This window comes from Mirounga angustirostris, unplaced genomic scaffold (assembly GCF_029215605.1).
Source record: "Mirounga angustirostris isolate CCGP_5_RB_7025 unplaced genomic scaffold, mMirAng1.0.hap1 SCAF_2, whole genome shotgun sequence".
NCBI classification, from domain to species: domain Eukaryota; kingdom Metazoa; phylum Chordata; class Mammalia; order Carnivora; family Phocidae; genus Mirounga; species Mirounga angustirostris.
In genome coordinates this window covers 71273217-71288829 of record NW_026991710.1, presented here as the reverse complement: position 1 = coordinate 71288829, position 15613 = coordinate 71273217, and the positions used below count along the sequence as shown (strand labels likewise).

Sequence of the window (15613 nt, the reverse complement as noted above, 5' to 3'; positions counted from 1 at the left end):
AATGAACAATTCAGTGGCATTTAGTACATTCACAATACTGTCCATTTCTACTAATTCACAGGAAAATGCATCAAAGCTGTGCAGAATATGAAAAGTAGCCTAGGTGTGTAAGATATGCAAAATTTTACAAATGCAATAGAATTTATTACTTTTTTTTAAAGAGAATACTCAGCGTTTATAAGGATTAGGTAAAACAAGTACTCTCATACACTGATGATAATATGCAAATTGATATATAATTCATTAGTGAATCAATTTAGCAAAAACATCTATAACCAATTCAAAATGATATACACTAATGCAATTTCACCCTTGGGATCTTATTAAAAAGCAATTTTAAAGGCAAACAAAGCTTTAGACATAAAAGATGCTTGATAGGTCTTCTTAAAAATGAAGGAAGAAGGGAGAAAAATAAAAAAGAACTTAGAAGCCAAATACCCCAAAGCGAGAAAGCAGAACATACACATTCACATGGCAGACCGTGTAGTCATTATTAAGGGTGTCCGTGAGGGCTTTGTAATAACATGGTAAATATAAGCACTGTCTTAAGCCAAGTTTAAAAATTCAGACATATAATTTTATACATATATAGTGTACTTTTAACTATGCCAACTTTGTTTTTTAAAAACTCCACAGTGTGCCTGAAAGGAAAACGGCAAACTTCTAATTCATGTCTCTTCCTGGGTTGGGGAGGGGGGCTGTGGACAGAAACTCAAGTCCTGGTCTTGGCCTTGAAGGGGCAGTGTGTGGATGTTCACAGAGCACAAGCTCTCATCTCACTCACAATGCCTGGCTTTGAATCCTAGATTTCTAGCTGTGTCACCCTGAACAAGTAACTTATGCCTCTCTGTGCCCCAGTTTCTGCATCCGTAAAGCGGGGAGGATTACATGTGAAATACTTAGACAAATGTAAGCACTCAAGAAATGTTACTGGCATTTTAATTATCTGCTATTTCTAGAACGGCCCAATGCAAATACAAGGTAGATCTTAAAGATTACACCTGTATTATCTCAAGAGATCAACTCAAGTCTGTTAGCAGTCCTAACTTCAGGAGATCTTAAGGAACTGGAAATGTCTGTCACGTAGGATTTTTTCCTCAGGCTCTCACTGTCGGAATCTGGGTGCCCTTTGGAGCACTTACTTTAAACCTCGCATTCCTCACTGGGTGGTCTTTTTACTATTTTCCCCATCCCTTTCTTAATTTAAAAATTAAAGACACTGATCGGAAATTCAGTGTGGCAGAAATGGGAAAAGACATCAATTGTATTTAATTTGACTATATTAAATTGAGGTCAATTTGGGGGAATCTAGAATGACATGTGGATTTTTCATTAATGGTAATAACACCATGTTACAGAGTATGAGAAATCCTTAACCATGAGTAGTCATTATCCAGATGTGATCACCAGCTGTGGCAAGATTTGGCTATGATGCAGCCACCAGCAATCACCCACGGATGTTCTTTTACTTGGATGCTTAGAACTCATTTGACTATCCGCAGCTCTTATCCAAGGATAGAATACAATCTTAAGACCAAATGAAATAATAATAAATTACGGATAAAGAATTGGTATCTTTCTGGCATTTTCCTCCAGGGCAGCGATGACAGCAAATACCTTACTGCTAACTCAACAAATACCTTACTGTTAAGACACTGCTTATTGTTAAGCAGTATCTGTGTATTCAACTGCCTACAAGTTAAAATCCAGCAGGCATTATTCTTATCATTCTTTCGTCCAGTTTTCTTAGACCCATCTAAGAAATACCCAAAAAGGACCCCAACCCCCAGTGATGAGATTATGACATATACTAGACAAAAGGAAAAAAGAGCTGCAATGATTAATCTTTCACAGTTGTATGCAACATTTCTTACCAGGATCTCAGTATGCTTTGTTGAGAAGATTTCTGCTTTCGCAGCACAGAATAAAAAGAAGAGATATCCACTCATGTCTTTCTAGCTGTCCTTCACCGTGACAGTGATACTAAGCAATGTGGCAGGAACCACACTCGGTTCTCAGAAGTCTCTCCAACAGGCAACTGTGTGACAGAAAGAAGGTCTGCCTCCTGGCCCAAGTACAAAGGCACGTACGACAGCGCCTAAAACAGCATGGATGAGTTCACTGTGTGCTCAAGGAGTGCTAGTGACCCAGAAAAGTCAAAACATAAACTTCACCAGAGATAGCAGCTGTTCCACACAATCATCCCAAACACAGTGTGTTGGCAATCAAAACAGGAGTCCACCACCCTCTGCCTGGCAGTTTTTAAAACTACAGCACTCTCTATTGTACAAAGACCTGAAGACTTTTGAAGCTACTTTTTAGAAGTCATGGTAACAGAATAATGGGACTTCATAATACAAGTAAAAGAATGACGCGGGCTCCCTTCTCTTTACTCTCTTGAATTTACGTATTGCCCTTCTTTTAAGGAAACTGTGTGTCATCAAAACATCCTTATTGAAAATGTGTTGTAGGAGCAGCCCTGAAGCCAATTAGCGGCAAACAACTGCAAAGTAAGAGAAAAGGAGCCCACATATTTTTTAAAGGTTTATTTATTTATTGGAGAGAGACAGAAAGCACACACAGGAGAGCAGGGGAGAGGGGGGATAGGGAGAAAGAAACTTGAGCAGACTCCATGCTGAGCGCAGAGCCTGATACAGGGCTCGATCTCACAACTCTGAGATCACAACCCAAGCTGAAACCAAGAGTCAGACACTCAACTGACCGTGCCACCCAAGGTCCCCCCCGCGACCGGAACATGCCTTTTAAACATAAGCACGCTCTTCCACACTGATTCTGAGCACCACTCCTGGGGTTAAGCATTGTCCATGAGTGTGTATGTGTCAGCAGCAGATTTATAAACAGTGGAGAAGGAAAAAAAGAGGAAAAAACAACATTTGCCAGGAACCTACTTCTAGCATGTAACTCCTTAGCTCACAAACCAACAGTGGCTTCTTACTACCTGCTGAATGAAGTCTAAAATTCTCTAATTTCCAAAGACTTCTACAATCTAACCCCCAAGGCTAAACTATTGTGGGTCCTCCAAATGAAGCTTCTCCCAGCAAGGCCCCCTCAACCAGTACCCAAACCCCACACACACTCACTCACTGTTCTCTCCCTGAAATAACAACTAAGATTTAGCCATCACTCTATGGAGCACCTTTCACTTTTACTGTGGTCTTTGTCTCTATACTTTCTGTTATCCAATAGTTAGTAGGTTTCGCAACCTAGCTCTAGGCCATATCTGACCTCCCGGGTGTATGTGTCCAAGTTGCTAACTCTGAACTCTTCAGATTCAACCCTCCAATTTAGCCTACTTCACTTTTGAAATACGGCTGCACATGAGAAGAGCTTACACCCTAAAGAGACTGTGTTATATTTCAGTATTCCTGAACACTTTACCTCTCAACTATTCAGTCAATTCAATTGATGATTCAAAGAAATATCTATTGAATAAGGAGAGACAGTGAGCATGATAGGGAAGGAGAAGCAGAAACAGGAAGAGAGAAAAACTCAGACCCAGAGAGAGAGAGAAAAAAAAAAAGCAGAGACAAAAAGTACTCTAAAAGTAGTACTTTTATAAAGTAAGAAAGAGTTGTAAGTCCCAACAACTGCCTCAAGTGCAGACTACATCACAAGTGGCCTACGCCTGCCCTGGATCACCGTCCAACCCAGTGTACCAAACACACAGAGCTCTACGATGACTCACCATAGTATAAAGACATTCTGAATGTTCCCTTCCTCGGGCCACAGGCCTAGCCCGTTGTTAGCTTCTACAAAATGATGCACACGTTATCTTGTCTGAAACTTGATGCAAAAGCTCAGACATTCTTTGAGAACTAAAGGCAGATACGTACAATATATACATGATAAAACAATCATCAAAACTACAAGAGAAATCTTCTAGGCCAAAAAATCCACTCTATGATCTGCCATAAATTTCCCAATTCTAAAAACATTATCAGACTGTAGGGAATATATAAGCCTGTTCTTATTTGAAAAAAATAAATAGATCATTTGCTGCGAACAAAGTACCAATGTTTTGCAGATAAAGACAGTATATTTAGCTCCAAGGGATTCTTTTTTTTGCTCCAAGAGATTCTTATTGAGTCTTGATTGAAACACTACTTGACACAACACTAGCCTCTATATTAGGTTCCTAGAATTAAGGTAATTTCATCATCTGAAGCCATTTTTGTTGGGCACTTACTTTCCCCAAAGCTGAGGCTCCCTGGATAGTCTGGAAGGTTTACATAACAAAAGAAGGTTACTGAATGTTACATTAGACCTCACAGTCTTCTAGTTGTCTTTAAAAATGTGCAAGGATGCAAGGAGAGGTCTGTGTTTTTCTAGATCTGCAACAGTTATCCCCTGAACCTAGGCCTGGTGCTTCCTCTAATATTAAAAATTAATTACAATCTGCAAATTCTTGCTCTCTCACCCTTGCCTCCTCTGCAGAAGGGATTAAGATTTAACTTCAATCTTGGTCTTAAAAGTAAAAGGGCAGAGAAATAAAGTAGCAACATCCACAAGGGTCCAAGGTCAGGACTAACCTGTTATCCTTGCGCACAGCTACTTTGTCCCCCCCAGGTATCAGCTTCTTCTGTTCAATCACACCATAGCTCTCTCGACATATCTATATTTAAGGAGGAAAAAAAAGAGATGCTTCAATTCTGTTTACCACTTATCTTTCTAGAATCCACATGACTGAGAGAAGCTTTAGGAACAAATGTAGCTTAATCACTACTTACACAGAAAACTCTTGGGAAAAGAGAACCTGATGCAGAAAACATCAGTATCTTAAAAGATATCCTGTGTTTTAAGACATGCAATTGCCAATATATATGCAGTCAAAGAGAAAACGGTATGAACTCTAGAAATCTATGTATCAAGAATAAAGAGGACTAATGTTTCAGTAATTTTAAGTTCACAGATGAATCATTCATTTATTCAACATCTTTACTTAACTCCTTTAAGAATCAAGACACTATAACTAAAATAAAATTTGTTCAGAGAAGACCCTGAATTTATTCTTCGATTCGGAGAACAACTATACGTTCATTATGACTTGTGAACATGATGAAAGGGAATGTCACAATCAGACGTAAACTATGGAAATCCTTACCGTGAAATTGAGGCAGAAAGTATCCTCAATATCTTCCCCAGGGTAATCTAAAAGTTCTTGAAGACTCCTAATGACAGAATAGAGAAAGGAAAAGAGGCAAATTAGACACTGTAATAGTGTTTCCACCTCAGTCATACAACCAGAATCCTTGCAAGGAAAAACTAAAAGATTCTAGGATAAATGTAAATCCAGACTGACAGAAAATTGTGTTTATACCTTAAAAAGAAATATGGCAGGGACACCTGGGTGGCTTAGTCGGTTAAGCATCCAACACTTGGTTTCGGCTCAAGTCGTGATCTCAGGGTCGTGAGAACAAGCCCACACCAGGCTCCACGCTCAGCGCAGAGTCTGCTTGTCCCTCTCCCTCTGCTCCCCTCCCCTGCTCTCTCCACCCCCACTCTAAAATAAATACAAAAAATCTTAAAAAAAAAAAAAAAAAAAAAGAATGGCAGTAGACCTGTAAGACATTCATTAATTATTCTCTTTTCCCACTGAGAAATCTTACTAGATTTATGAAGAAAATCAGATAGATTTATGTCTGACACATCTGTGTTCCTTTAACTGTGGTTAAAGGACTGTGGAAGTCAAATACGAGGACATGGTACTATAGTGGCCCTATAGAATGTCTTCATCCACATGTATTAGAATAATCCTTCCATCATAAGAAAGCCACAAAGTCACCTCATCCACCTAGGAATCTTAATTGGCTTCTCGTTAATCCAAGGGGCTCTGTAAAGTGACTCTATTACCTGCCATACTAAAGAACACAAACATGTACTCTTAAAACAAGAATATGTTTATACCAACAATGGTCATATCCTAGCTTTCAAGAGAATATATTCTTGTAACCAGACTTCATTCACACTTTTTAAGTGAGCTCTGAGTCCAGTTCCATCAAGGGTTGCCCAGGAAGAAAATTCTTAGCATGGAATTTAAATCCACTACCAGTTAACCACCCAAAATCATTACTTCAACTATATCCTCAGCCAGCTGGCTGGCAAAGTAAATCGCACACACTTCAACCACTCTCTAGCCTTCTTCAGTTAACCCAAAATTAACCCTGCCAGGGTCTCCTCCACTCTTTTTCAATATGCGTTCTAAATGTTCTCTTCCTCTCTCTGTGTCCCCACCCCTCCCATCCTTTATGGTTTCTCAGTGTTGGTGTCCTACACAGGTGGTGTGGCAGTCTCACTTCCAGAGGGGACATTAGAAATGACCATTTCCCTATCTCCATCTTAAAATTGGTACTCTTTCTCCATAAAAAGGGCTGTTCCTTCCGTTGAAGCCAAAAGGATTATACTGTCTACAGAAATCCAAGGATATGGTGTTTTTTATATATCTGATCTTATGCTACCTAAATTAAGGCAGAAAAAGTCAGAATCAAAGGGGTTCTAAGAGCCAGAAAGAGAATAACATAAAAATATGGCTCCACTACTCTGGAAAACAGTGTGGCAATTCCTCAAAAGACTAAACACAGAGCCACCAGATGGCCCCAGCAATCCCACTCCTAGGTATACACTCAAGAGGAATGAAAACTTACATCCACACAAAAACTTGTATAAGAATGTCCATGGTAGCATTATCCATGCCAACTTAAAAGTGGGAACAACACCAATTCCCATCAACTATCAACTAACGAATGGATGAACAAAATGTCATACATATCCATTCAATGGATTATTATTTGGCAAGAAAAAGAAATTCAATACTGACACGTTTCAACATGGCTGAACCCTGAAAACACGCTGCGTCAAAGAAGCCAGACACAAAGGACCACATGTTGCATGATTCCATTTATATGAGGCAAGTCTACACAGACAGAAAGCAGATTAGCTGGTGTCTAGGGCTTTGGGGAGAGGAAACTGGGGATGACAACTAAGGAGGACCAGGTTTCTTTTTCGGGCAATAAAAATCTTCTAAAATTGTGGTGATAGCTACACAACTCTGAATATACTAGAAGTCACTGAATTGTATACTTCAAGTAGGTGGACTGTATGGTATGTGAATTATAGCTCAATCAAAGTTTTTTTAAATACTCCCTTTTCAGTACTTTCTCTCTATTTCTGGACCATGACAAGTCTCCACCCTTTATTTTTGTTCAGGATAAGGAAGGGTGAGATTATTTTGTAGCCCTGGACAACCATGACCTCCCTTTTCCTTGGCCCCCTCTGCCATAGGCCATGCCTCAAGCAAGTAGCAGTGCATCTGCATCTTAAGAGTCTAGCCATATGGGGGTGCCTGGGTGGCCCAGTCATTAAGCGTCTGCCTTCGGCTCTGGTCATGGTCCCAGGGTCCTGGGATCGAGCCCCGCATCGGGCTCCCTGCTCGAGAGGAAGCCTGCTTCTCCCTCTCCCACTCCCCCTGCTTGTGTTCCCTCTCTCGCTGTCTCTCTCTGTCAAATAAATAAATAAAATCTTAAAAAAATAAATAAATAAAGAGTCTGGCCATATGCTTTGATAAACTCAAGCTTGTCCATGTGGTATTTTCCACCTTTAATCCCTGTGCCACAGGCAGCCAGAGCAGTCCCCATCTTTTAGCTTTGTACCTTCCTTCAGTGGGTGAGAGCTCCTTCAGGTCTTCCAAGCCAGGCTTCACGTTCAGTAACTTCTTGTAGAGAGCCAATGGGAAGTGGAGGTCGACCACAGTGGAGTTGTAGATGGCTAGTCCACAGGTTATGCCAATCAAGTGAAACCAGTTGTGCTCTACAAAACACTTTTCAGTATGTATGCAAACGTGTTAAAAAAAAAAAAAAAAAAAAAGGAATGCACTGCTTGCAGCCCTCAAAACACTGCCATTTACCTCAGAATATTTTCAGTATAGAAGAATAAAGACCTCATTAATACTCAGTTCCCTTCTGAAGCAGAGAGACACCCTGCAACACCACCAAAAACTGCAACCTAGACAAAGCTAAGCATTTACAGCTCATCTAGCAACACAGAGAAGAGCATATCATCTTCTAGAGCAACGCTGCCCAACAGGACTTTCTGCTCTGATGAGAACAGTCTATTCTATGCTGTGCCATCACCCAGCCACTAGCTACACCTACTGAGCACCTGAAATGTGGCTAGCACAACTTTGGAAAGAAATCTTAAACATTATTTAATTTTAACTAACTAAAATTTAGATTTAAATACCTACATGTGGCTAATGGCTACATTTTTGAAACAGTGCAGATCTAGGGAGAAAACTCCAACAGAAAAAAGAACTAAATTATAGTCTGGTTAAAATTAGATGCCATTTAAAGCTTAGCTCTCCTACTGAATTTTCAAAAATAACATGTGTGCCTGTTTTTGTGTAAGTATTCACACACATACCACATTATTAAAGTAAGACGTACTTGTCTATCACTTTCCACATGTCATAAAACTCATTTCTTTATCACACTGTGTTCTTTTTACCCTTCAAAGAATAACAAAACCTGGCTCTTACCTACCAGGAAGGGAAATGGGGCTGATTGGTGACAAAATACATGAGATCTTGGCAACAAGTGAAAATGAAGACTAGATACATTATTTAGATTGTTTAAATTATCTTTGTTATGCTCCCCTTTGTAAAGTCAGAAGTCAGGGGATTGGTCTGACCACAAAAAGAAAATCTAATGCAATCCATCTGTTTAACTGCAGTATCACTAACTTACCGTATCTGAAAACCACAAGAGATTTGAATCCTGATAGTAGGTAAACATTCCGTAGATAGGATTCAAAAGTTCTTTTAACAGTAAAAGAAAGAACTCCTTTGTGACACCACCAGCATCCACTGCTTCTTCACCATCAAAGATTACCTTAAAATAATGAAAGTAAAATTAATACTTCAGGGAAATCTTTGATGTTTTATCTTTTTTTAGCAAACTCTTTCCCAAGTCAGGACAAAGCAAGAAATATATAACAGAGAATACACTGATGCAATGAAAACTGCAAGGTGTATGTGCTGATTATTAACAAGGCAGTTACAAACACACAAAATTTCTACTAGGTACTCCAAGGAATACAAAGGAAGTCAGAAGTTTACCATATGTCCATGGAAAGTTTACCATCTATTTGGGGCAGTAAGGCAAACATAAAATAATCAATTGGAGAATATATTTTCTATCTATCTCTCTATTTATTTATTTATTTTTAAAGATTTTACTTATTTAAGAGAAAGAGAGGGCATGAGCCAGGGGGAGGGGGGGGAGAGGGAAAAGCAGACTCCCCACTGGGCAAGGAGCCCAATGTGGGGCTCAATCCCAGGACTGAGATCGTGACCTGAGCCGAAGACCGACACTTAACTGACTGAGCCACCCAGGCGCCCCTATATTTTATTTTCCAAGAATCAAATATATTGAGAGGTAAATGTTCTGGCACATAGAAAAAAGCAATGATTAAACTGAGTAAAGGAACACTTTCCAGAAGAAATCTCTCCCAGTGGGGCTCTTGAAGGAACTGATGCATATGGACGGAAGGAGGGCATTCGAAGGAGGCACAGACTTGGGTTCTGTGAGGGGCTATAACCACATCTATGCAGGGCATCCCGGACCCATAAGGATCATCACAGTAACAGCTACAGCAGACCAACAAAGGAGATTTATTGAGAGTTTGTTACATGCCAGCATTTAAACCCTATTAACCTAATGAGAGCAGCCTCATGTGTAGGGATTGCTATTATCATCCCCATTTTACAGGCGAGGGCTCAGACACAGAGCTAAAAATAGCATTTGAAAAAGTATATCCTTCAACACTATTCTGCAGATGTGTGGAGAAAAAGCAAAAGAGGCAGAGGAACTTTGATTAGATCTTGAAGATGTAAAAAATATGTATAAGACTCAAACAGATGAACTTTTAAGACAAAGGCTCAGTTAACTCTTGATTACATTCCTATCAAGCTGAATGTAAACATTTAATATCTAAATGTAAACTTCCAATAAGTTCTTTTATAGAATTACAAGGGAAAAAAAGAAAAAGAAAAAGTGTATCCTTGTGGCTGGGTTCCAGGCTGCTGAGAGCAGGACAGGAGCAAAGGTGGGGACAGACACTAGGACCTCGATTGTACAGATGCCAGCAGAAGACTTAACTCAGATGTGCTATGAAGCAACAAGGATCTCATCTGAATTACTGACTGAAAACAGAGGGCAAAGGGAGGCCCCCTCTCTTTCTGATATCAAAAATCTAACCCAGAAGTTGCAGGGAGAACTCCCAGGCAGACAGAGGAGATTGATGCCACTCATGGGATGTTCTGGAAAGGGTGACAATAGCATGAAGACAATCAGTTCCTTGCCTACACTACCTTTTGAAAATCAGAGTTTACAACAGGAATGGCAACAGAGATCTGGAAATCATCTGAAGGGAAAGATAAAGGGCTTAAAAAACAACTTCAGATAATTCATTAAACATTAATCGAACCACCTACTAGGTACCAAGCATTGTGCTAAGCCCTGGGAATACAGTAAGTAGTAACACAAACATGCAAGGTCTATGAGGAGAGAAAAAATTTTAATTCAGTAATTTCAGGGTACTGAGAGTGCCTATCATGATAGGTCAACAGCTTCCCAATTTCACTACCTTTCCATTCTAGGTTTTTCCTTCTTTCTCTTCAATATCTGACAACCAAAGTCTTCCTAGATGCTGACTGGATAGTTTCGCCTAGTTGAAGCTTTAGTTCTGCTCTTGCTGGCTTGTTTCTGGTAGAGCTGAAGCAGGTACACCCAAGACAGCAGACAAAGAAAGCCCTATAATCCCTCAAGTAATCCACTGGCATTCTTATCTGATGGTATGTTGAGATGAGATGTTCTGTTCGATGATCTGACAGAAGGAGGTGATTAAATTCTTGTCAAATGAATGAAAGAAATCATGAATGGCTGTACTCCACAGTTTTCATAATAAGACCTCTGCTGTTTCATCAACACTGTTTAAAGAAAATCCTGGAAGATATTTAGAGGAATAAAATGAAGGGCTCACTTTGAGAGGCTTTTTCAAATCAATATCAGAATGAATGCTCAGCTCTCTTAGGGCATCTCCAACGAGATTGTTCCTGCGAACGTGAAGGACCAGGAAGGGGCTTCTGGCCAGCAGAGGCTCCAAGGTGAGAAGCATGAAGACATTCTGCAGGTTAGCTCCATTGACCGCCACCTGGAACAGCACAGCCAAGAACACGATTACTCAGAGTGCACCTGGGAGCGGGGCTGGGGCAGCAATCACCTGTGCCTTTGGATCTGGGGTGGGTGGGGAGCAGGCTGAATGCTTCTCCATTCTGTTCTTTCTGATTTTCCCTTTAACTTTTCCAGATTTTCTAAGTTACTCATGTTTATAAAACACACAAATCTTCCTAATCTGAACCAAAAGAAATTAAATGAAAGTTTATGAACCATAGGACCCATAACCAGTCCCATGAAAATGACTGAGACCAGCTAATTAAGACTGAAGTAATCATCAGAGTAGGAGAAACATGATGGAGAGTTAAACAGCTTTCATTCTTTGAAAACTGTCCACTTTCTCTGGAATGCCTTTAAATTGACAATATCATGGATAGGTCACTGTGAAAACAGACATGTATGTACAGATATACACAGAGAGTGAGAGACAGAGAGAGAGAGGGATAAACGAAGAGATATACCTACCAACAATAGGAACTGGTAGATTTGGATTATTAATTCACAAATGTCTTTGTAAGCTTATCAAAACCGATTACATTTTATAATAAAAGTGTATATTTAAAATAAGTTAAACAAATCTCTGTAACTTCAGTTTTTAATCAATAAAGAATTACCAAGCTCCATTTAATTATTGCCCTATCTCCACCAGGGCAGCAAATGATGGCCTGCAGACCAAATCCAGCCTGTTGCCTGTTTTTGTACAGCTCTTGAAATAATAATTTTTTTTTTCATTTTTAAATGATTGGAGAAAAAAGTGAAAAAAAAAAGAATATTTCACATGTAAAAATTATATAAAATTTAAATTTCAGTGTACAGAAAATTGTATTGGAAAAATGCCATGCTCATTCATCTACTTATTCTCTATCACTGTTTTCCATATTACAACATGAAATAGTTGAACAGTTGAGATAGACTGCATGGCCCCCAAAGACTAAAATATTTACTATATGGCCTTTTATGAAAATGCTTGCCAACCCCAGATCCAGGTAAACATGCATTCATGTATGTGTTATATTCAACATAAAATTGCTGAAAAAACTTAAAATAGTTCTAAAAAGTTATAATGGCCCTGTTAGACTCTCTCCTGTTAGTAAAAGTTACAACGGAATGCTTAGGATGAACAGAACACAGTAAGAAGAGGAAATGATTTTTAAAATATGATACCTGCATCTGTAGTTCAGCATCGGTCTGTAACATTTTGGTCTTGGCTTGGGCATCAAAGATGAAAGGGTAGGAACAAAGTGTGACAGTATCCTAGAATAAAACATATTATTGGCGATATTATAGTGGTCCACAGAGAAAACTGCTAGAAAAATATATAAGTAAAGGAAAAATGGATCGTTTACCTGTATTATAGATGGTCTAGCCTTCTGTGTAAAGAAAAATAAAAAGTCTCTTACTTGGATTGCAAAACCTGAACTTTCTACCCCCTGCGAGTATAAAATATAAGTAACAAAACATATAACCGATCTGACTATTTGCCCATGCAGAGAGCGAACACCATTTGAACGGCTGATTGGTTTTTGATGGAACAGACCAGATGTTTTGATGGGTACAGACTGAGAAAAAAATATAAAAACAAGGATAAAAAATTTTAAAGGACCTTTAAAGACCATTTCACTGACTCCATAATTTACAGCATTAATAGAATGCTCTTTTTTAAGAAATCTAATTCCAAAACAGGAGCTTTACAACCTTGACTTCAGATATTAATTTTGTTGGGTAAAATAGATAATGCAGACTGCATTTTATTTGTCGTCATGTTACATCTCCTTCTTACACACACACACGCGCACGCAGCTGTTATGATTAGGAGAAAACAAATATTTAGAAAGCTGTCCTTAGACTAGTGCTTGGCCTATAGAAGCACTTAGACTAGTGCTTGGCCTATAGAAGATATTCCATCAGTATGTGAATAAATCTAAATAAAATTTTGAGGATGGGAATAACAATAAATAACAACAATCACAAATGAAACATAGCTACAACAAAAACATCAACAATATACATTTGTTGATATGCAGCAGTATTTCTCAAACAGAAAACTGCAGACTTACTTTCAGAGATCTGAGAGTGCTCTAGGAATTTTTAAAAATTCTGTGAGTTCTTTAAAAGGATATCCTAAACAAAACTAATGAAAATGCATTCTGAACAACCTCCTTGTGATGATTTTCATTTATTTTAATGATTGCACTGGTGTCACGTTATATATACTTAATTGTCCAAGGGTAATGAAAAAGAAGAAAAGCAGTCTTCCTCTGTCAGGGATGCATTTGCACCCAGGAAAAGGCCAGACCAGTCTCGGCCCACTGCATGAAGGAAGGTTGCATAGCTTCTGAAAAGAGAATAGAGCTGAGTCATCCCAGGGCCGATAGGCTGGGGTAACTCAGGCACCCAAGGCCTGACAGCAGGCAGTTCCTCTCCCCAGTGCAATGGGTTTCAATAAGATGTTTTTGCTGTCAAATTTAATCAAAAGGCTAATCTGCATTTTATTGATTTTAGACTCTTGTCTGCATTTAATTTGTAGATTTGGTTTGGTTCTATAATCGTTTAAAGGCTACTGAGTAAGAAGTGTAGAACTACCTCCTTTTGTGTTTGTGTATATTTCGATAAATCATTTAATAGCAATTTTCACTAAAATCCATCCTGTTAATCCTTTGGAACTAAGTTCCTTTAGAGATCTTGGAACATTTCCCTAGATTCAGAAACCCTAACTGGAGAGATGATTCTAGTCCAGTGAGACAAGGTATGGAATCATGCATATATATAATCCAGGCTAATTTGGCTCATTCTCATACCTACTATATCTAATTATTTGGAATTTAGGAACTGAAATCACTAAAAAAAAAAAAAAGCCCACATACCATAAAACAGCACTTCACAAAGTGATCTAGTCTAGGTACCCAGGGAGGAGCATCCTAGGGAAGCGGGTTTACAAGAGTGGCAATATTCAGAACTAAGCATTATTTGCTTATTCTCAAGGGACAAAAAAAAATCGTTAATGTGTGTTGGTCTATAAAGCAAGATAAAAGTTCTGAACACTTCAAATGTAAAAGTGACTGGGAGAGAAGTGACCAGAGGTACCGCAAAAACAGTTGCGGGCATTATAGCATTGCCGTGTACCGAGTATTCTTTAATACCGGTATTTTTGTTAGGACAGGATAGTTATTTCAGACATCAGTCAGCAGGTCTGTCTGGAGGTCCTGGCCCTCTCCAGGCCCACTGCAGTTCTCGGACCATCCTGCTGCCCTCTTGCTGCAAGCCCCACCACAAGCCCGCCCAGGCCTCCTCCCACATCTACCTCCTCAGTTCCAGTCCCTCCCATCACCCCTCACCTGACCCCTTCAGCCCTGCAAGAGCCCAGTTTTGGAAGTAGGCTGATGTCTGTTCTGTGGAGGGAGAGGAGTTAAATGGAGGGTAAGGTCACCATCCTCTCTGGGGAGGGGAGGGGAGGGTGATGGCTGCCAAAAAATCCAGAACTTCCTCGGTTAGGAACCAGAGCCAAGGCCAGAGACCTGATGGTCCATAAGACCCTCCTCACTCCAGGGGAGGGCCACAGTGCCAGCTCTAAGGAAGTCAAAGGAAAGAAGGCTATTCAGCCAAAAGAAGGAGCAGACCCATATGAAGGTCCATTTTTTTTTTAAAGATTTACCCAGAGAGAGAGAGACAGACAGAGAGCCAGAGGGGGGGAGGGGAAGAGGGAGAGAGAATCCCAAGCAGACTCTCTGCTGAGCACGGAGCCAGCCGCGGAGCTCGAACTTATGACCCCAAGATCATGACATGAGACGAAATCAAGAGCCAGCGACTTAATCGACTGAGCCACCAGGCATCCCTGTAAAGGTCTATTTATACATAGAAGGTCTACAATTTTTTATAAGTCTATGGGTCTTGTATTTGAAATATAATCATTTAATTTCACTGATTTTTATTCTGTAAATGCTAACTATTTTAGAAATGTTATTAGTACTGGCATTTCTGTATTACATGAAATAAATGTTCCAACAGCAGCGTTAGGATTTTGCTCTACGGCTGCTCTCCCTAACGTAGGAGGATGAGTGTGAACTGATAAGAATATGCGATCCTCTCAGGGAGGAGGCTGCTGGTCCTGGGCCATCCACTCCCCCAAAATGAGTCTAACAAACATAAAACTAGCAAAGTACTGGTGATGGATCATATTTCAAGTGTTCCTGCTTGAAACGGAGTTAAACTGTGACCTTAGTTCATTTTCAAAAGTATATTAAACAGAAGCATGGAATAAGTACATGGTACAGAACTGGGGAACTGGGAATATCTTTTTCTTCTTTTTTTAATTCCAAGTCCACATTTCCTAAGCATGGCTGTGGCTGGCTGGGGACAGGAGGTAC

At 39.6% G+C, this 15613-nt stretch overlaps 1 protein-coding gene across 9 annotated transcripts in view; it reads right to left on the bottom strand.

Annotated features, from left to right (window-relative positions):
• HERC3 (HECT and RLD domain containing E3 ubiquitin protein ligase 3) overlaps nt 1–15613 on the bottom strand; it is a 128711-nt gene that overhangs the window by 24979 nt on the left and 88119 nt on the right. For 6 of the 9 annotated variants that reach the window (XM_064584788.1, XM_045880764.3, XM_064584790.1 and 3 more), the window contains 7 exons: nt 12596–12619; nt 12414–12503; nt 11056–11226; nt 8760–8903; nt 7668–7834; nt 5123–5189; nt 4551–4633 (listed from right to left, as the gene is read on the bottom strand). In XM_064584788.1, the coding sequence (XP_064440858.1) occupies nt 4551–4633; nt 5123–5189; nt 7668–7834; nt 8760–8903; nt 11056–11226; nt 12414–12503; nt 12596–12619 (746 nt within the window). Of the gene's footprint in view, nt 1–1874; nt 2099–4550; nt 4634–5122; nt 5190–7667; nt 7835–8759; nt 8904–11055; nt 11227–12413; nt 12504–12595; nt 12620–15613 lie in introns of all 9 variants that reach the window. The other 3 variants (XM_064584792.1, XM_045880767.3, XR_010409467.1) reach the window with 2 other exon arrangements.